Consider the following 20,076-nt stretch of genomic DNA (forward strand, 5'->3'; position numbering starts at 1 on the left):
GAAGTTATGGCTGAAAAACTGTGTCATCTTCTCATCACTCTGAGACCTGCACGGCGCACACACACACACACACACACACACACACACACACGAGACAAGGTGAGGTTAGACTGATAAATTAATACACGCAGATGCAATTTAAAAGAAACCTTCACAGCACCCAACGCGTGAGACCTGGACGTGTGTGGAGCGTATGAATGCAGTTACCTGAACAGGCCCCAGAGCACAGCTTTCTTCTTCATGGCCAAGTAGAAAAGTGCAGCATCGAGGGGATCATTATTCCTCTGGAACGCTGCTTTGGCCACCTGGAACACAGACAGAAATATTTACACACACCCTAAACCTGAGATTCAGTTAATACACACGTACTAACATTCACCCCGTCAGCTGAGAGAATCAGAGAAACATGGCTTATATCTAATCCCAAATAAATTCTCAATGTTATTAATATTACAGTACCTGTCATCATCTGTACACCATCTACCTGTGTGATCCAAGTGTGTTTTAGACATGTTCACAGTGTGTTAAAAGTGCATCTCAGGCGTGTGTACGTGTGTTCCAGGTGTGGTGTGGTCAAAGTGTTGCAGGAGTGTTCCAGATGTGGTGTGTACCTGGTGTGTGTATGTGTGAGTGTATATGCGCATGAGAGAGAGTATATGCGTGTGTAAATATATATATATATATATATATATATATATATATATATATATATATATATATATATATATATATATATATATATATGAGAGAGTGTGTGTGTGTGCGCATGCATCACCTTCTCCACCATACGTCTCAGCGTGTTGATGTTTCGGATCCACCAGCCGACACCGACAGCGCGAAGCTCGGACCACTGCAGGTCTCCTCTCTGCATGGCTGGGATCATGTTCAACATCTCCTCCTCAGCCTCGGAGTGAAACGCCCACGCAAAGTGACACGTAGAGACGCCTACAGACACACAGACACACACAAGCACAGACACGCGCGCACACACACACACACACACACACCTGGTTAGCAGGACGAAAGAGTGTTTTGGTGTGTAAATGTGACAGGATGAGGGAGTTACCTTGGTGCAGCAGCTGCATGCGGTACAGAGGAGGAAGTGATGTAAGCAGACAGGTGTGTAAACGCATCGCCAGCAGGTACCTGAGACCGCACTCATCCAGAGCCTCACCACCTGGACAACACACACACACACACACACACGACAAAGACAGGAGAGTACAGTGAGTAAACATACTGCTGTAACACAAACACTCACACACATGGCTAACTGTGTTCAATGAAATCCCCTGAATCATGTGAATGGAAAAACACAAGCACACACACACATATACACACACACACACGTTTTATATGCATATACATACATACATATATATATATATATATATATATATATACACACACACACACACACACACACACACACACTTAGACACACGCACAGAGAGGGAGACAGAGAGAGAGAGAGCGAGAGCGAGCATGTCCCTGAACCTCTCTGATGTCCTGATGTCTGGAACGTTCTGCTCACATCTCACCTTCTCTAAAAGACTAAATAAACACCAGCTGATCTGCTGCAGTGTAGGTGCGTGTGGAGAGCGTGATAATCGCCCTGTTTAATTAGTCTAGTGTCGGACATTAAGGCCGTTTAAGGAGATATGTTAATCACGCTGGATTTTATTTATATTGGTGAGAGAGAGAGACATAGATGTTCAGAGAGCGGTTAAGGTTGTAGGGAGAGCGGTGTAGGGTGTAGGGAGAGCGGTCTAGGGTGTAGGGAGAGCGGTGTAGGGTGTAGGGAGAGCGGTGTAGGGTGTAGGGAGTGCGGTGTAGGGGTGTAGGGAGAGCGGTGAAGGGTGTAGGGAGAGCGGTGTAGGGTGCAGGGAGAGCGGTGAAGGGTGTAGGGAGAGCGGTGTAGGGGTGTAGGGAGAGCGGTGTAGGGAGAGCGGTGAAGGGTGTAGGGAGAGCGGTGTAGGGTGCAGGGAGAGCGGTGAAGGGTGTAGGGAGAGCGGTGTAGGGGTGTAGGGAGAGCGGTGTAGGGAGAGCGGTGTAGGGTGTAGGGAGTGCGGTGTAGGGGTGTAGGGAGAGCGGTGAAGGGTGTAGGGAGAGCGGTGTAGGGTGTAGGGAGAGCGGTGTAGGGTGTAGGGAGAGCGGTGTAGGGTGTAGGGAGAGCGGTGAAGGGTGTAGGGAGAGCGGTGAAGGGTGTAGGGAGAGCGGTGAAGGGTGTAGGGAGAGCGGTGAAGGGTGTAGGGAGAGCGGTGAAGGGTGTAGGGAGAGCGGTGAAGGGTGTAGGGAGAGCGAAGAAACCTCACCTCTGTACTGTTTATCAGTGGCTCCGCCCACCTCTGCGCTGGTGGTTGCCACCGTATCGGCAAGCGCAACCAGGAACATCTGCTCGAGGCGGGTGAGTCCAGGCAGGCTGGAGTGCATCAGGTGAGAGGAGAGCACCTGTGCGTGTTCCGGACCGAAACAGGTAGGGCCGTACTGCGACAGATCAATCACACGAGTCTTCTTCTCCTTCTTCTCCGCCTTGTCCGCCCATGCGAAGCTCGCAAAGTCATCAGCGTTTTCGGCTGAGTCCTGGAACAGCTCCGAGTACTGATCCTCTGAAGACTTCCGCGTCTCCCGCTCCTGACATTTCACGTCGTCGGCTAGTTTGTTTCTGTAAGACGTGTCGAGGTCGGCCGAGAGCAAGGCGTACAGCGGGAGCGGAGGGATGGAGTTGATTTCCGTGTAATCGCGCCCGCCGTCTCTCCCAGCGACGATCGTGTCCTTGGCGGTGCTTCCGGTGACGCTGATGGTGCGAGACAGGTGTCGCCTGGCTCCGCCCTCTCCTGCCACGGCATCTCTAACCACGGCGACCTCGCCAGCGATGCACTTGACCAGGTGAGACAGGATGGCCTTCGCACGTCTCACCTTCCCTAAATCCATCAACTCTAACAGCTGGGTGGGGTGGTACTGAGGCAGAGTGGGGGACAGAGAATGCGCCGCCTCGAAAAGTCCACCATCTTGGATTACGGCAGGAACTCGGATCACGTCGTCCGTCATCTCGATCGCGCCTTTTTTCACCATGAAAGCGTCATCGTTGTCCTCGGAGTCGCTGGGCTTCTTATCCTGGTACCACTGAGCGTAGACGTGCATCTCGCAGTCCATCCCGATCACCAGGATTCCGTCTCGGACCCAAGAAAGAGAAACGGGAAGAGACGGCGTCCCATCCACGGAGGAAACCAGATCGACGGAGCGCAGAAGAACCCAGCGGGAGCGGACGCCCTGCTTAACACTGCCCCCTAGAGGCAGGGTGACGACGGCCATGCCATCTTTCCCACCGGTTTGCTCGGCGACGATGCCCGAGATCCGTCCGTACATCAGGATGCTGGCTCCGACTCCGACGGTGAGGATGTGCGATCCGTCTTCTTTCGAGAGCCAATCTAGGTGCACGAAGTGCTTAATATTAGGGTTCTGTGTTCTAACAAACAGATCAGACTTGCTATAAACAACCAGGTTGCTGTCCACGCTGATTCTGGGGTCCAAAGCACTGACAGGTTTCCCGAAGTCCTCCAGATGGATAGTCTGCTCCAGAACCCACTCGGACCCACCTGTGGATTCGCACTCGAAGATGGAGACGTGCATGGAGAAGTCTTTAGAGCTCGAGCTGTGCTCGGTAGAGACTAACTGTTTGAACGCAACGGCCAGGCGGCCTGTGTAGGAGCAGCTGACAGCGACGGGGCGACCCGAAAGGCTCAGGGCACTGTTGTTGTCCTCCTCCTCGTTCAGGAGGCACCACGGCTCCCAGCGGTACGAGGGAGAATCTTCTGAATCCACGGAGCACCTCCAAAATCTGACGCGTCCATCCGAACACGCCGTCACAATCAGATACGGAGCCAAACACACCGGGTAAATGGAGGAAGAGCTCAAGTGACCTGGAGGGAAAAAATCACTTACGCTGAACTCTTGAGTGATCTCTCGCAGATTTGCGTTTTGTGAATTCGATTTAGCTCGCACTTTTACTCTCGGTACGTACAAAAATTTGTTGGCATACTAATTTATTTGAAGTACAGAGTACTTTAAACGTTTATAACATTTACAAAACACTGCCTCTGGCTTATATCATGGCGCTCGTTTCTATAGTAACACAGGGATTCACAGGGTACCTGCAGACGGTGTTGCACGGATCACCTCCACCCCCAGGGGGAGCTCCAGTCTGTGGCTGTAGACGAGGGTGGAGCTGAGGATCAGTTTGCTGGCGGACTGCAGGTTAGCCGAGGAAGACGAGCGAGGAAGGGGGCTCTGACCCGGTGTGGACTCGGGAGACGAGTCAGCGTTGGCGAGCATGTGCGGGACCGTCAGCTGGTTCTGGTACGGCTGGGTCTGTGGAGTGTCATCTGCAGAAAAGGTCGTTTTACAAGAAAAAATAACATGACAATATTGTAAACAATAAATCGTTTTTTTATATGAAACAAAAAATAATATCGCCACAAGCAGCGATTTAAGGGGGTCCAAGCACCCATCACAAATCACACCGCTCAGTAGCCAGGTCTTAAGTTACACAGAGCACTAAAGAAACCACAAATACATATACATGACCTGCTGAAAGCTGATTGGCCGAGGGTGAGGATTATTCAACTTTAGAAAGATACACAATGAAGTAGTACACCGAATTTCAGTTTGAATGTAACTCCACCCACTTTAAATTACCACGCCACAAACTTTACAGACGTCCTCAGAATTCATGTAATCAATCACGAGTTACAGCTCTTGGGGAAATTAAGCTCCACCCACAAGAACTGACTGGCATTTTGCTGCCATGTTATTTATCTTTAAAAAGTTTTAAATAGTCGCAGATGTTTCCGTTGAGTCTAAAAGTGTACATAGAACATTTATGGAAGAACCAAGTCTGGCTTTTGATTAGACGTGTGGTATAAAGAACCGAGTCCTGCTAAAGAGCTGAGTCACTGGGTTTATTGTACAGATTGAGGTCTTGTATAGAGCCAAGTCACACTTTTCTTTGGTTCTCTGTGTGTGTGTGTGTGTGTGTGTGTGTGTGTGTGTGTGTGTGTGTGTAAAATCCACTCACCCACACACGCATGCACAGATTTCAGATGAAGATGCCACATCTGCAGCACCGAGTTTCTGTTCTCATCTTTCTCGATCACGACCAAGAAAAACTTCTCAGAGAATGGAGGCGGGTGAAACTCTGTCAGAGGAGAACAAGCGTTAGAAAAAAAGGAGAGGTGGAGGAGAGGAGGAGGGGGAGGAGGTGGAGGAGTGTGTACCATCAGCTGAAGGGAATTCAGTCGTGTTTATGTCGGTGAAGTCATCATGCGGTTTATATCCTAATATAAAATCCTCCTGAAAGACGTGGAGTAGCTGTGTGTTCGAGCCACACTGCAGAGACAAAACACACACACACACACACACACACACACACACACACACACACACATACACACACGCTTTGGCAACACTGTAATATATGCAATCATGACAATAATGCTACTTTACATTATAGACCACACACACACACACACACACACACACACACACACACACACACATTACCTGGTTAGTAATTACATCCAATTCGATGATGCAGCCTGGGCGTGCAGTGGACTGCTGACTCACAATGTTGAAAACCTCACCCACTAATTTCTACACACACGCACGCACACACACACACACACACACACACAACCAGTGAAGGAAGAGGGACAGTAAATAAAACAATATATAAGTTTAGAAGCAATGCTATTATTATTAAAATTATTATTATCTCTGACCGAGGTCTCAGGGTCAGACAGTTCATCCAGCAGTTTCCTGGCATCCACGACGGCTTGATAGAGACGCAGGTTCTTCCCGTCCGACGCCACAAAACACGCACTTGCCGAGTTACAGTACGTCCCTGATACACACACAGACAAAAAAACAGATTTCTTAACTACAGAAACATTAAATCCCCAGAAACAAATGATATTTGATCATTTACACTGCGGGTCCCGTATTATTCACTCGTCACTGTTAATAAGTCGTTTATTTCACTTAATTAGCATATTCGTGAAGTATTTACTAAGCTTAGTTACTAATGAGGAACAGAGGAAGTGTTTAGCAGCGAATCCAGGAACACTGGAAGTTTTCTCTCACCGAGTACAGAGCTGGGGATCAGCGTGGGCAGCCAGGCGACGTTGGAGAAGGCGGCGGTGTGCAGGGAGTTGATGCGTGCGATTTCGGACACGCCCCCCGTGCAGGAGAGCGGCCCGATGTGGTCGACACGCCACAGGATCAGCTCGCTGTAAATGGCATTCGGGTCATGGAAGGTCCGAGTCGCCGCGTTGCTGCTCATCTCCTTCGGAGCGAGGCCTCTGGATGGACGCGATGGAGCGCCCTGTGGGTCGTCCTGCCCAGGGGGCGGAGTCAGAACAGCGTTGTGATGCGATGAGGTCAGTAGGAGGGGCAGGACCGTGTGGCACGCGAGGTCGTTGAGATGGAAACGGTGGCCGCAGTAACGGAACTTGTGTGAAACCGTGAGCACGTTGGAGAAGGCGGACTTCTCTGCGAACGTCACAGCCCATTGGTTCAGAGAACCGTCCACGTGCTTCGACACCATCATGACGGCCGGGCCAATCACGGTGCCCAGAGACGCACACTTCCTGTCCTGCTCCACAGAGACCTGGGCGTCCCGCTCGGGGAAAGTGCAGGCGTACATCATGATGTTCTTACTCAGAGAGTTAGCATCGCCGGTGGGGAACGCTACAGGGATCCGCGAGGAGAACGCCACCTGGGACACGAGACAGAACTGTAAAATGATCTCCCAGAACACTGTAACCTTGTGATATTCACTATTCCTCTGTAAGGATGTATATACTCCAGTATTTACGGTAGTTTGGTCTATAGATAGTGTTTGATTTCTAGCAGGGAAGCGTGTAAGCACTGACCTGGACCTGCCGGAAGATTCCGGGGATGTACTCATCCACGTACTTGATGTGCCAGACCAGGAAGGATCCGTCGACCGGGTGGATGGTGAAGAGCATGTCAGGGCTCCGGTTCCACTCCAGAGTGAGGGACTCCATCTTGCGCTCCAGGAGGACGGAGGGAGGAGGGAGACTGCTGCTGGAGCCGGGGGACGACGCCTTGGTACTGCCCTCATGCTCTCCATCATCATGCTCCGATGCCCTGTCTGACATCTCATCCAGATCTACAGCATCCCACACACAAACACACACACACACACACACACACACACACACACACAGCCTATAAGCTTACAGATTGGCAACGTTATAAAAAACACTACTCCCGTATGATGCTAGTTTGTTCATTTGATAAATGTTTTGATGGTAGATTCCAGCATTTACGGTATTTATTGTATGGTATTCCAGCATTTATTTTATTTACTGTTTGCTATTCCAGTATTTAAGGTAATTATGGTATGCTATTCCAGCATTTACGATATTTACGGTATGGTAAATTCGCTATTCCTACACTGTAGGTTTGCTATTCCAGCATTTACGGCAGTTTGTTTATTTGATTTGTTTATACTGTAGGTTTACTAGTCTAGTGTTTATAGTAGTTTTGTTCCTTTGTTATTGTTTTCACAGTATGAGTGTTACTCCAGTGTTTATGATAATAGCAGTGCATGTGTGTGTGTGTGTGTGCGCGCATGTGTACCCAAGTCAAACTTTGCAGTTCCGTCCTGTCTGTCGTCGTCAGCAGCGTGCTCGAGGTTCTGCTCGGAGAACTTCCTCAGGTGCTGCATGAACTCGTCCATGGAGGAGGTGAAGCTCAGATCCTTATTATTCAGCCAGTGAACCATGAAACCTCCATTACCGTCTACAGAGGAGAAGAGACCGGACCCGGCCAGAGCCGCCGGGATATCTGACACACACACACACACACACACACACACACACACACACACACACACACACACACACACACACGAAAAACATCCTATTTATCCCTGCTGTATTCGCAGACAGTGAGTCATTACCGAGTCGTTATGTCTCACAACTGAAAAGAATCGCTCCAGTTGGGCTGTAATTTAATCATCGCTGCATCGACAACGTGTGTTTCCTCACCAACATTTCTGCTAAAGCGTCCCTCTCTCTCCTACCGTAAATACGCCAAATAAATACTCTGTCCAGGACAAACTGGATTTCCAGCACAGTGTGTGTGTACCTGTATTGGGGTTAATGCTGGCTGAGATGTGGAAGTGACACAGCGCGTTGCCGTGGTGAGTGATGTGCCGATGTGTGTGCTGCGAGTTTAACTGGCTGGGCAACAGCTCGGTGTGTGTGACCAGAGCTGACGATCTCCTCCGACCCCGTCTGAGCTGCTTCAGGTGGTGGATCGACTGCACACACACACACAGAGACATTTTACACAAAATGAGCTTTAATCTATTCCATTAGCTAATTGTGTGTGTGTACCTGTGTGTGTGTGTGCCTGTATGTGTGTGCGCATGTGTGTGTGTACCTCCAGGGCATGTTGTATTTTATCTTTCTGGCCGGTGTGCTGCAGTGATGATGTGGAGCTGTTGTTCTCGGTGATCTGTCCTCCCAGTAAACTGTCCTCAGGCAGCAGCGTCTCGCTCCACAGCCGACAGATTCCATCCACACACGACGTCAGCAACACGTTACACACAGAGCCCCTGACACACACACACACACGCTTTATTTTGCAAACAATGTATCACACCAGACTATAATGCATCTCTATTGCAGACACATTTCCACAAAGTGTGTAATGCTTTAGCACCCCCTACTGGTGCACTCTAGTTTAGTGTTTGTCCTGTTAGTGTTACTATTCCTCTAACTTTATTATCATTACACATATTACACAACATAGTGAAATAGTTAATCCTTCAGTGCTACATCACACACTTTAAATAGGACACTTAGGTCAGTCAAGACAAGTGTGTGTGTGTGTGTGTGTGTGTGTGTACTTGGCCATGTATTTGCTGGTCTTCCTCCAGGAGAACCCCGTGACGGTTCTGGGATGAGCCAGATAGATGAAGGAGAAGTGGAGCGAGCCGGACTTCCTCTCACACACATCCACCATCACCGACCTCCATCCCAGGGTGGAGTACCACACCTTCAACAGGCAGTCGTCCTGGGAGAGGGAGGGGGGAGAGGGAAGGGGGGTTACAGAGCAATTGAAAATTTAATTTTAAAAATGCAGTGGAGGCAAATGTGAGAGTGTTTTGGAGAGAGAGAGAGAGAGACATTGAGGTGGGGGGGGCACTAATTTTCAGAAACGTTATACGTCTGTGTGTTTGTGTGCGAGTGTGTACACTACCTTTCCCACAGTGGCGAAGTATTCCCCATCAGGAGACCATTTAATAACACGCACAGCAGAAGCAGTCCTGAGAAACACACACACGCACACACACACACACACACACACACACATTACATTAAGTATGAGACAAAAAGACTTTTGGAAGATTATGTTAAAAGGGTTTTTGGGGGAAAGATATAAACCTTTCATTATTAGAAATTATTATTATTATTATTAATATATAATATATTATTAATATATAATAATTATTATTATTATTAGAAATGAATGAATGATATGTTTTTGCTATTTTACTCAAACTGTTGGAACTGGATTTAGAAAATGTATTTTTTTTTGGAACTGGAAATGTTTACATATAAACAGACAGGACTGTATTATGTGTTAGGATTGAGTTTATTATATTTGTACAACTTTATATTTTTTAAATGTTTTTATTTTCTTTATATTTCACTGTCTTTTATTCCTAGTGTAAATAAAATAGAGGAATGAATGAAAACCCAGAGACTGCACACTTCACAGTGAAACTGAAACGCTCAGTGGTTACACGGGCATGCATGCGTGTGCGTGTGTATGTGCGCGCACGCGTGTGTTGGGAAGTGTGATATTCCGCTATTCCAATAATCACCTTCTTCACCCCCCCCCCATTTCCTTTTTCCAAAGCCCCCCCACTTAAAGCCTACTACATTTAGTAGTAGTGAATACTGCACCTCTGAACCCTTTTATTCTAATTTAGTTATAATCACCAATAAGAATCCTTTCACTGGTTTCTGTATTTAGATTTTATAATTTATTCATATAGAATTTACATGTTAAATTAATTCACTGAGCCCCAACACACCTACAGGACACACTCGAGCCCTAACACACTCGTGTCTGACTCACTTGCACTGCCACACACACTTCCAGTCGTTGAGGACGGGGTGTGATTTTTCTTCTTCGTCTTCCTCCAGCAGTGTGTCTGCGGTGGGCGGAGCCCAAAGCTGCAGCCACTCCGTGGCCGCCAGGATACGGTTACCTACAGAAAGACATACGGTCAACACACACACACACACACACACACACACTTCAGCTCTAACGTACTACAATCTATACACGCTCTCGCTCACCCTCATACACACTCTCTATAGCACACACTCAACCCTTCTACTTCAGTCAAAACACACACACACACACACACACACACACACACACACATACACACACGCACACACACACTCTCTCCCCCTCACCTTGTGGGTCCCAGGCCAGGTTGTAGGTCATGGCATTGAGTAAAAATTGTCCAGTCTTCTGCCACTGGTAATTCAGTTGCTGTCATTTACAACAAAACACACACAGAGTCACACAACCACCTACACAATCCTCTCACTAAATAATAAACACAATGATATTTCTTCATGGAGAAACATGTTAGCCATGAGCAAGTAATAATAATAATGGCTATTCCTACACAAACATTAACCTGACTATCACATGACCTATTAGCTTCTTTTATACTATTTTATTTATTATTATTTATTAAATTATCATCATTATATATGGACTGTATGATCGACAATAGCAACATCATCATCATCATCATGGACACTGACCTTGTGTCTCTTGTTCAGGTTGGTGCAGATTGGCTCGAAAATGCACACGGTGTTTCCATATGATGCGGCGATCTAAAGCATCAACACGAGCGGTGTCAAATCAGTACATCAGTAAACTGCGTGTAGTTCCATCCATCTGACAGTCAGCCAGTAAACATTTACAGCTTTACACACTTACTCCTACAAACAACACTATCACTAGTGTGTGTGTGTTGACTGAAGTAGAAGGGCTGAGTGTGTGTATAGAGTGTGTGTGTGTGTGTGTGTGTGTGTGTCTTACCCGTCCCAGTTGGTGTGAACACTCCACACACCCCACCTGGATGTTCCCATGCTGAGCTCCAGGGATAATCTGCACACACTCGAAATCACTGGCCAAGATCACAATATCACACCCCGAACCATACGCCTGCACACACACACACACACACACACACACACAATTCCACAAAAGATTTAACATTGCTATACACAAAACAGTACTGATATTTTAATCGATAAAAGAATTGGGGGGGGGGGGGGGGTGGAGAGACTGTGGTGTGATTGGTTATATAGGCATGGGGGGGGGGGGGGGGGGGGGCTGTGGTGTGCTTTTTGCTGTAATGACAAAAATGACACAAAAAAAAGAGATTGGAATGTTACCAGGAGTGTCTAAAGCGCTTCATATAACACCTGTTGATCCTGACACTGTGTGTGTGTGTGTGTGTGTGTGTGTGTGTGTGTGTGTGTGTGTGTGTGTGTGTGTGTACCCATCCTCACTCCTGATTTATTAATGGAAGTAGAGTAGGAGGATCTGAAAGCCTCGGATAGATGCTCACTCAGCACATCACAGCCATGACTAGGCAAACACACACACACACACACATACACACACACTCACACTCAAACACACCAAAATGTAAAACAAGGGCACAAGCATAAAAGAGAGAGAGAGGGTGCGAGAGAGCAAGCTGTAAAAGAGATGTATTACAGAGGGACATAAAACTAAGTGACCGTCACACCACATTCACATTATCTCTCTCTCCCTCTCTCCATATATATATGTATATAGATATATATATAAATCCTCTTTGTCATTTGATATCTGCAGGCAAGCTCCTACAAGCACTGTATGCACCCCCCCCCCCCCCCCCCACACACACACACATTACATTAAGTAACACACACACAGACAGAGCTCATTTATGCAACACTACAGAAATGAGAAATGTGTGTGTGGGTGGAATAACACTGTAACTGACACACTACTATTCAGGCATGATTGTGTACTACATCTAGGCCTACATAATGTAGATATGCAGTGAGTGTAGTGTACAGTGTAGAGATGCAGTGAGTGTAGTGTATAGTGTAGATATGCAGTGAGTGTAGTGTATAGTGTAGAGATGCAGCGAGTGTAGTGTACAGTGTAGATATGCAGCGAGTGTAGTGTATAGTGTAGAGATGCAGTGAGTGTAGTGTAGAGATGCAGTGAGTGTAGTGTATAGTGTAGATATGCAGTGAGTGTAGTGTATAGTGTAGAGATGCAGCGAGTGTAGTGTATAGTGTAGAGATGCAGCGAGTGTAGTGTATAGTGTAGAGATGCAGCGAGTGTAGTGTATAGTGTAGAGATGCAGTGAGTGTAGTGTAGAGATGCAGTGAGTGTAGTGTATAGTGTAGATATGCAGTGAGTGTAGTGTACAGTGTAGAGATGCAGTGAGTGTAGTGTATAGTGTAGAGATGCAGTGAGTGTAGTGTATAGTGTAGATATGCAGCGAGTGTAGTGTATAGTGTAGATATGCAGTGAGTGTAGTGTACAGTGTAGATATGCAGCGAGTGTAGTGTACAGTGTAGATATGCAGCGAGTGTAGTGTATAGTGTAGAGATGCAGTGAGTGTAGTGTATAGTGTAGAGATGCAGTGAGTGTAGTGTAGATATGCAGTGAGTGTAGTGTATAGTGTAGATATGCAGTGAGTGTAGTGTATAGTGTAGATATGCAGTGAGTGTAGTGTACAGTGTAGAGATGCAGTGAGTGTAGTGTATAGTGTAGAGATGCAGTGAGTGTAGTGTATAGTGTAGATATGCAGCGAGTGTAGTGTATAGTGTAGATATGCAGTGAGTGTAGTGTAGATATGCAGCGAGTGTAGTGTACAGTGTAGATATGCAGCGAGTGTAGTGTACAGTGTAGATATGCAGCGAGTGTAGTGTATAGTGTAGAGATGCAGTGAGTGTAGTGTACAGTGTAGAGATGCAGTGAGTGTAATGTAGATATGCAGTGAGTGTAGTGTACAGTGTAGATATGCAGTGAGTAGTGTATAGTGTAGATATGCAGTGAGTGTAGTGTATAGTGTAGATACAGTGGAGGAAATAAATATTGGCCAAAATCACACCTGAACACTGCGGCCCATTAATTTCTTCTTACAGGAAGTGTCTTAAAGCGTCATTACAAACAAAGGCTTCTCCACTAAGTATTAAATACATTTCAGTTAGCGTGTTCAATACTTATTTTCCTGTGTCATTCCACTTTATTACACATAACTTTATTTATGGACATTAATGTTGTTAATTCTTTATATTTCCAGATTTCTTGAGTTAATACTGATGTCTGGTGAAAATTTCATGTGAATAACCTCACTGGAAATATTTACTGAAAAAAAATGTTGACGCGTTCAGTACTTATTTCCCCTGCTGTGTGTAGTGAGTGTGTGATCAGTTGAGTTCAGCAGTTCTGCTGCGTTCTGCTCCTTTATCATGACTTCAGGAAGAAGCGGCGAGGTGCCAAACCACACTGACAAAGAAAATGTCTCACTTCTGTTGCTAAGCGGGGGATTACACTGTGTGTATGTGTGTGTCTATTTCTGTAAGATCACATATATCTTTATTAAAGAGTGAGGAACTTGAAGCCATTATTCCAAACCCAATGATAGCCCTTTCCCAAATGTCATACTTTTTATCCTTTTTAGCTACATTCCATATTCATGAGACATGCACGCTCCTGCTCTCACTTACGTTATAGCAGCTTGTCATGTTACTCAGAAACCGCAATGAAGCGTAAACTCCTCTCTCCTGAAGATGTCGGAAAACTTGAAAGTTACAGCTTCACCTCTGACACTGGAGACTCCTTCCATGAACGGTTTAATAAACGCCTCCTAACAGATCTGTCCGCTTTATCATCATCTGCTGCATTGTGAACAAGCCGTTACTATAGAAACGATAACGTATTACAACGAGCACGTTAATATAAACCTGTGTTACCGTCAGAGCACCGCCTGACCAATCAGAAGCCAGAATTCACTAGAGTCCCCTACAAAAGTATTGGAACAGCAAGGCCAATTCTTTTGTTTTAGAGATTTGGGGTTTGAGATCAAAAGATATGAGAACATGAGACGGGAAGTCAGTATTTCACCTTGAGCCTGCCGTTCCAATACTTTCTGAGGAGACTGTAAATCCAGAGCACTGTGTAGGGTGCAGGAGAAAGACTTCTTCTGCATTATGGAGGGTGGAGAAAGAGAAGCAGTGTTTGGCTCTGTGAAGTGTTTCCTCATCATCCTGAAAGCTGCAGTCATGCTGATTCAGCCTGAACTCCACCTCACACTCTCAGCACTCACATGTGAACTACAGTGAACTGAAGGAAACCCCCATCAGTACAGTACAGTCGTGTTGATACAGTTCAGTAGCACAGTTTCTACTTGATTCTAAATGTATCTTCTGTGATCGAGTCTGTCACTGATCATTCTGAGGATTTGGTTGGATATTAGCACACGGTTCTCCTAGTTTTTTTTTTTTTTTTTTAAAGTAGGGCGATATGATAATCAATATTGTGATATAACACCATCCTGATACAGTCAGTCATCATTAAGGTCTGACTGCACATTAATGGCTCCATTTTTTCCATCCTTTAAATATTTTATGTTTTTATAAACGCTGGATAATAATCTCTCAGGGTTTAGTCGCCCTTGTTGATGCTTTTTTAGCAAAACCTCAGTGAAACGACATGACGTAGAACTCAACGACGTCACCATACATCCTAAAGAGGGAAATACCAGAGAAATCTGGGCAAAGCAGAGGAATGTCCTCTCTGGTTGAGGTGAGAGGGTTAATATCGATCTGTGTGGAGATTGTGATTGATTATTGATCTGTGTGGTTGAGTGAATCAGAGGAGAGGAAATGGAGAGATCAGAATCTGAGAAAAGAGAGGAGTGTGGACGTGTAAACAGCTGCTGTGTACGTGTAGGTGATTACATCACTGCAGAGTAATCTTGGGTAAAGAACCAATCAGGAGGTGAACCATGACACTCTGACACACGGGGTCAAGGGGTCACGAGATACACAACACAGTCATGAGAGCAGAACCATGGATTCCCTATTGCGTCATATAATAAGACCGGATTTAAAGTTCCAGCATGCTTCTAGAATTATTCGCATTTCTGTTCTAGAACGCTGCTCAAACAGTTTAGTTTATTTTTCAAGTCCCCAAGCAGTAATTAAGAACGTCACGTCCCAAATCGCATACTTGCGCTCTATTCTTCGCCATTTTGTAGTATAAATAACGTGAGTAGCGTGTTCACACTGAAAACTCCGACTGGAAGAAGTGCGCTTCAAGTACCCAGATGATGCACTTATTCAGAGAACATTGTGGAATACCTTTCACGGTCCAGCACAACGATTGAGAACGTTCTAGAAGGCTGGTGAAACACGCAAGAATACTTTCTGTCGTCTAGAACGATAACGTTCTAGAATACGGGTGAAACAATTCTCATGCTCTAGAGCAGTGTTTCAGAATTCCATTCTAGAACACTGACGCAACATACAGGCGTACTTTCCACGTTCTAGAACGACAGTTCAGAATTCTGATCTACCGCTCTAGAACCCTGCCGAAGCATATCAGAACGCGTTTAACGTTTTAGAAGAACCGTTCAGAGTTTTGTTCTAGCACACCGCCGAAACGGTTCAGAACCCTTTCCACGCCGCACAGAAACCATTCGGAGCTCTGCTCTAGAATGATCCGGGGGAAAGATCTGACGTTCGTACTTGATGACAGTAGAGGATTCTGTTCTAGAACTGTGGCGAGGTTCTGTTATAGAGCCCACAGCTGGCTCCCAACACTAACATCAGGAAGAGACCGAGTGGATCTCAGCCACATTTGTTCATCTTTCCATGTAATAAACACCACATTCTCTCCATCGTGGACGTGTCCCAAATCACACACTGTGTAGTCCTCGTAGGTCTGGGTCACTAGACAGGTTCTTTAGAGGGAATGAAGCAGACACGTCTGGTAGAGAATACACAAAGAGTGGAAACGAGAAGTAATGTTACTGATTCAGTTATTCCCACACATACTGAATCAGTAACTGTGTGTGTGTGTGTGTGTGTGTGTGTGTGTGTGTGTGTGTGATATGACACAGAGGATGTCTGATTATAGTTTTATATAATTACACTAACGAATCTGCTATACAAAGTTAAATGTAATTAATGATTAGATTAATAATTAGACAGGGCGATTAATTACAGGTCAGAACCGCACAATAACACGTCAGTGTGTGTGTGTGTGTGTGTGAGAGGGAGGAAATAAATATTCCCGACACCGAGCCATTGTGTGACTGTGGAATATTTCTCTCTCTGCAATACATGACTCACTTCCTCTTTCTACAGCCAGAAATCTCCGCCGCACTCTTCAAGCGCTCTTAATACAGAGGGTAAATATATTTAAACACCGGCGGGTCATCACTTCACACTCAAACGGGAAGTAGGTCCCTGCTCTTTATGCAGCGCACCACTGAGTGCACTAGATGTACATTTGGGATTTATCTTCCTAATAAACCTGTAAGTGCCTAGGGTATAAAATAATAACTCTAGTGTTTATGTTTAAGTATGAGGTAGGGAGTGGGATTCCCGGTGTTTCCCTAAAGCGCCTATGTAATGCACTAACAAAGACAGGACCATCCCAAACGCGTCAAGATGGATGACTGCTTTTCAGTCGAAGCGTGAGTTAAAACATGAAACTGGAACACAGTCTCGGCGTCCCGGGTGACGGAGGTGAGAATTAAAACACTTCCTCGCTCGGGTAGGGTTTTAGATCTCGTTAATACCGTGTACGAGGCGACAAACAGAAATAACCTTCAGACTGGAGACGCGACGGATTCCCACAAACCCAGGCGTGACAGAGGAGTTAACGTCATTTTGAACGTCGTACCAAACTCATTAGAGGTCGAACAATCAGAAGACGTCACTACATTAAACGTATAAACGTCATTCTGAAAGCCGAGCTGTCGCTCTAACGATGCAGACCAGCGTGAAGTCATTCTGAACCAACAACCGTCCTGAATCATAAATAAATAAATAAATAAACAAACAAACAAATAAACGCGTGTCATTCTCGACACCCAAACGTCATTGTGAACACGCGCACTGCCGTCTCCCTCAAAGCGAAGGCCAGGTTTCATCCTGAACACAAACACATGGTGCTCCGTACACACACTGTACACTACATGTCGTCATTCTGAAAACACTGTACCGCTCGCTTTAACTGCGCCGAAACGTCATTCTGGACACAATGACGTCATTACGCACGGACAGACGTCACGCTGAAGAGATGCATGTAGGTGTAATCATTTCTTAACACATAGGCTTGATGTCATTATGAAGGGATGCAGAATGAACGGCGGCGGCGGCAACACACACACACACACACACACACACACACACGGGAGCGTCACAGCTGATCTGTTTATTTGTTGTTGTGTTGTTATTTTGGCCGTGTCATACTGATCAGACTCTGGCCTCTAGCTATCTAACCTGCTAGTCAGTCAGTCCTAACTAGCTTAGCATGTAGAACACAGTGATGATGTGTTAGCATGGCCGGTTACCGCAGCCCCGTGCAGGTTAACCTACCGTGAACGGGATGTCATTAACGCTCCCCACCGAGTAGCAGCAGTCTCCCGGATTCACGGCTCCCGTCAGCACTTGGTGGAGATGCATCGCTGCTCCGCGGCTCTGTCTTCGAGGGATGACGATTATTTTAATAATTCACAGCGATGAAAAACGACACCGAGCCGCCGACGCGTCGCTTCGCCTCCATCTATTAGCTAACCGGGAATCCCATCCGCCTCTCTCTCTCTCCTTCACGCGCACGGCCTCTTTCTGAAAGAAAACCCCGTCACTGTCCTATCTGACCCCGAACATGGACACAGCCCGGTTTCCTCCCTGTTTGTTTGTTTGTTTGTTTTATTATTAAAACGCCACTACTGTGTAGTTTTTTTCTCCCTTAGCTAAGAAGCTAGCTCCAGGTTCACATCACCGGATTATAAACCTCCGCCGCAGATGCGCTACAGCACAGCAAGCGCGCGCGCACGACACCGCACACGAGCCAAGGCGCGGGCTCTGCGCATGCGCATAGATCCCAAACTGACGAGAAAAAACAGCAACCGGCGGTTATTAATCCCGTTTTAAAATATTGTCACGCGACACTATACTATTCCAAAAACAAGCTAACAGCACGCATTTATTCGGTTTGATATCTTAATATTTCGTGCTTCGAATCCGAGTAATATTGTTATAATTTAAATAAATAAACTAAAAGCTGAGGTCGTGTTTGTTTAACATCCTCAGCCTTAGGGAAGGAGAGACCATGGAATGCGCGAGGCCGTGACGTCATCAGGTCCGCGTGCGCTCTTTAAAGGCAGTGAGATAAAGGTCGCTCTGAGGTAAATGTCCAGCGCGTGCTGATTAGATTTAATCAATACAGGAATATGGAGAATTAAACACAACAGTGTGGACAAATAAAGACGAAGTGCTCACTGTGTGGTCGCGTTCCCACTTATTTATCATTTTAATCGTTTTATTTATTTATTTATTTTGAAAAGGGAATCCCCAGTTTAGTTTTTTTTCTTCATCCAAAATGGCTTCCTTCTCTGTGAAGGGAACAGAAGTGTGATTGTCAGTAATGGATATGGGTCACTACATCATTCGGTCACATGACCATCACAAACACTTTATTTATTATATTCAATAGGGACAATACACTAGTATTTATTTAATAAATGTATTTAGAAGTATTTACTTAATAAATGTAACAGATGTTGGAAAAATGGCACATTTTCATCTGCTGTTCCTGAGGAGGAACAAATAGGACAAAATGTACATAGGACAGGAAGAGGGGAAAAATCTGCAAAACAACATTAAAAGAACAAGGTTGCCTGGTTACACATTAAATACCAGACACACTAAAACCACATAACACACTTTTCAATGTCATTTTGATTATAATATCTATCTATCTATCTATCTATCTATCTATCTATCTATTTTAGCAGGGGTGGGAAATATTTTAGTATTTGTACTTTGTTACTATACTTAAGTATTATTTTGACAAATTTAGATACTTTCCTTGTGTATCATTGAAATTGAATACTTGTACATTTACTTAATTATATTTCCACAAAAATGTACTTTTTACTTCTTAATTTTTTTTTTAATTTAGACTGTCCAAATGCTCATTACAGATCTTGAAAGTCTCTTCTTCCCAGTCAGTTACTGTACGAATGAGTTTAGCATCCATTCAAGTCCATTAATGTAGAAAAAGCTAAAGAATCATGCCAATTCCTCATCTGCGGTGACCTTCTCATGCTACACAGTGTAATCAATGCTGTAACTATCTGTGTACATCTGATGATGGATGATCCACCGAACTGCAGTGTGGAACTTGAGGAGGAGCTCCTCTGGACCTACCTCAGTAAAAGGCTTCAATATGCCGGAGTATGCAAATTTAAAAATGAAATAAATAAAACTTTAAATAAAATAATAAAAGTTACTTTTCACTTGAAAACATGAAATAAATGTAATCAGTTAAAAATGTTAACTTTTTACTTTATAATACATGAGTACATTTGATGTAGCTATTTATATATTTTTTGCTTTCACTTGAGTGTATTTTTGGCTGGACTCTTTCACTTTTAACTGAGTAACATTTTGACACATTATCTGTACTTTCACTTAGGTATAAGTTCTCACCAGTTTGTCCACCCATAAAAATATGATATGTTCCCTGCTGCCACTTGTTTCAGTGTGCACTGTGAGCATGTAAACACAGTCATTTTGTAAGACACTGTGACCTGGATGTGATTACACTGAGTCACAGAGAGGTGAACAGGAAGAACACCGACTATAGAGAAGATATGTTTTACAATTCTACACTTACACAGAGGTTCAACAGGATAAG

At 45.2% G+C, this 20,076-nt stretch overlaps 1 protein-coding gene across 7 annotated transcripts in view; it reads right to left on the reverse strand.

The window, feature by feature from the left end:
- The window catches only part of dmxl2 (Dmx-like 2), a 34,689-nt gene extending 16,443 nt beyond the window's left edge, over nucleotides 1-18,246 (reverse strand). For 5 of the 7 annotated variants that reach the window (XM_053678263.1, XM_053678261.1, XM_047153485.2 and 2 more), the window contains exons 1-22: nucleotides 17,751-18,246; nucleotides 11,167-11,292; nucleotides 10,887-10,958; nucleotides 10,527-10,605; nucleotides 10,180-10,312; nucleotides 9,295-9,361; nucleotides 8,942-9,108; nucleotides 8,473-8,647; nucleotides 8,176-8,350; nucleotides 7,666-7,872; nucleotides 6,933-7,192; nucleotides 6,142-6,775; nucleotides 5,781-5,902; nucleotides 5,563-5,652; nucleotides 5,277-5,388; nucleotides 5,078-5,197; nucleotides 4,155-4,385; nucleotides 2,316-3,923; nucleotides 1,067-1,177; nucleotides 776-945; nucleotides 208-305; nucleotides 1-46 (exon numbers count right to left, since the gene is read on the reverse strand). The exon at nucleotides 1-46 is cut by the window's left edge and continues 120 nt beyond it. In XM_053678263.1, the coding sequence (XP_053534238.1) occupies nucleotides 1-46; nucleotides 208-305; nucleotides 776-945; nucleotides 1,067-1,177; nucleotides 2,316-3,923; nucleotides 4,155-4,385; nucleotides 5,078-5,197; nucleotides 5,277-5,388; nucleotides 5,563-5,652; nucleotides 5,781-5,902; nucleotides 6,142-6,775; nucleotides 6,933-7,192; nucleotides 7,666-7,872; nucleotides 8,176-8,350; nucleotides 8,473-8,647; nucleotides 8,942-9,108; nucleotides 9,295-9,361; nucleotides 10,180-10,312; nucleotides 10,527-10,605; nucleotides 10,887-10,958; nucleotides 11,167-11,292; nucleotides 17,751-17,837 (4,890 nt within the window). In that variant the 5' untranslated portion in view covers nucleotides 17,838-18,246. The remainder of the gene's footprint in view (nucleotides 47-207; nucleotides 306-775; nucleotides 946-1,066; nucleotides 1,178-2,315; nucleotides 3,924-4,154; nucleotides 4,386-5,077; nucleotides 5,198-5,276; nucleotides 5,389-5,562; nucleotides 5,653-5,780; nucleotides 5,903-6,141; nucleotides 6,776-6,932; nucleotides 7,193-7,665; nucleotides 7,873-8,175; nucleotides 8,351-8,472; nucleotides 8,648-8,941; nucleotides 9,109-9,294; nucleotides 9,362-10,179; nucleotides 10,313-10,526; nucleotides 10,606-10,886; nucleotides 10,959-11,166; nucleotides 11,293-17,750) is intronic. The other 2 variants (XM_047153487.2, XM_047153484.2) reach the window with 1 other exon arrangement.
- Between the last annotated feature and the right edge of the window lie 1,830 nt (nucleotides 18,247-20,076).

This window comes from Ictalurus punctatus, chromosome 4, assembly GCF_001660625.3.
Source record: "Ictalurus punctatus breed USDA103 chromosome 4, Coco_2.0, whole genome shotgun sequence".
In the NCBI taxonomy this organism is placed as follows: domain Eukaryota; kingdom Metazoa; phylum Chordata; class Actinopteri; order Siluriformes; family Ictaluridae; genus Ictalurus; species Ictalurus punctatus.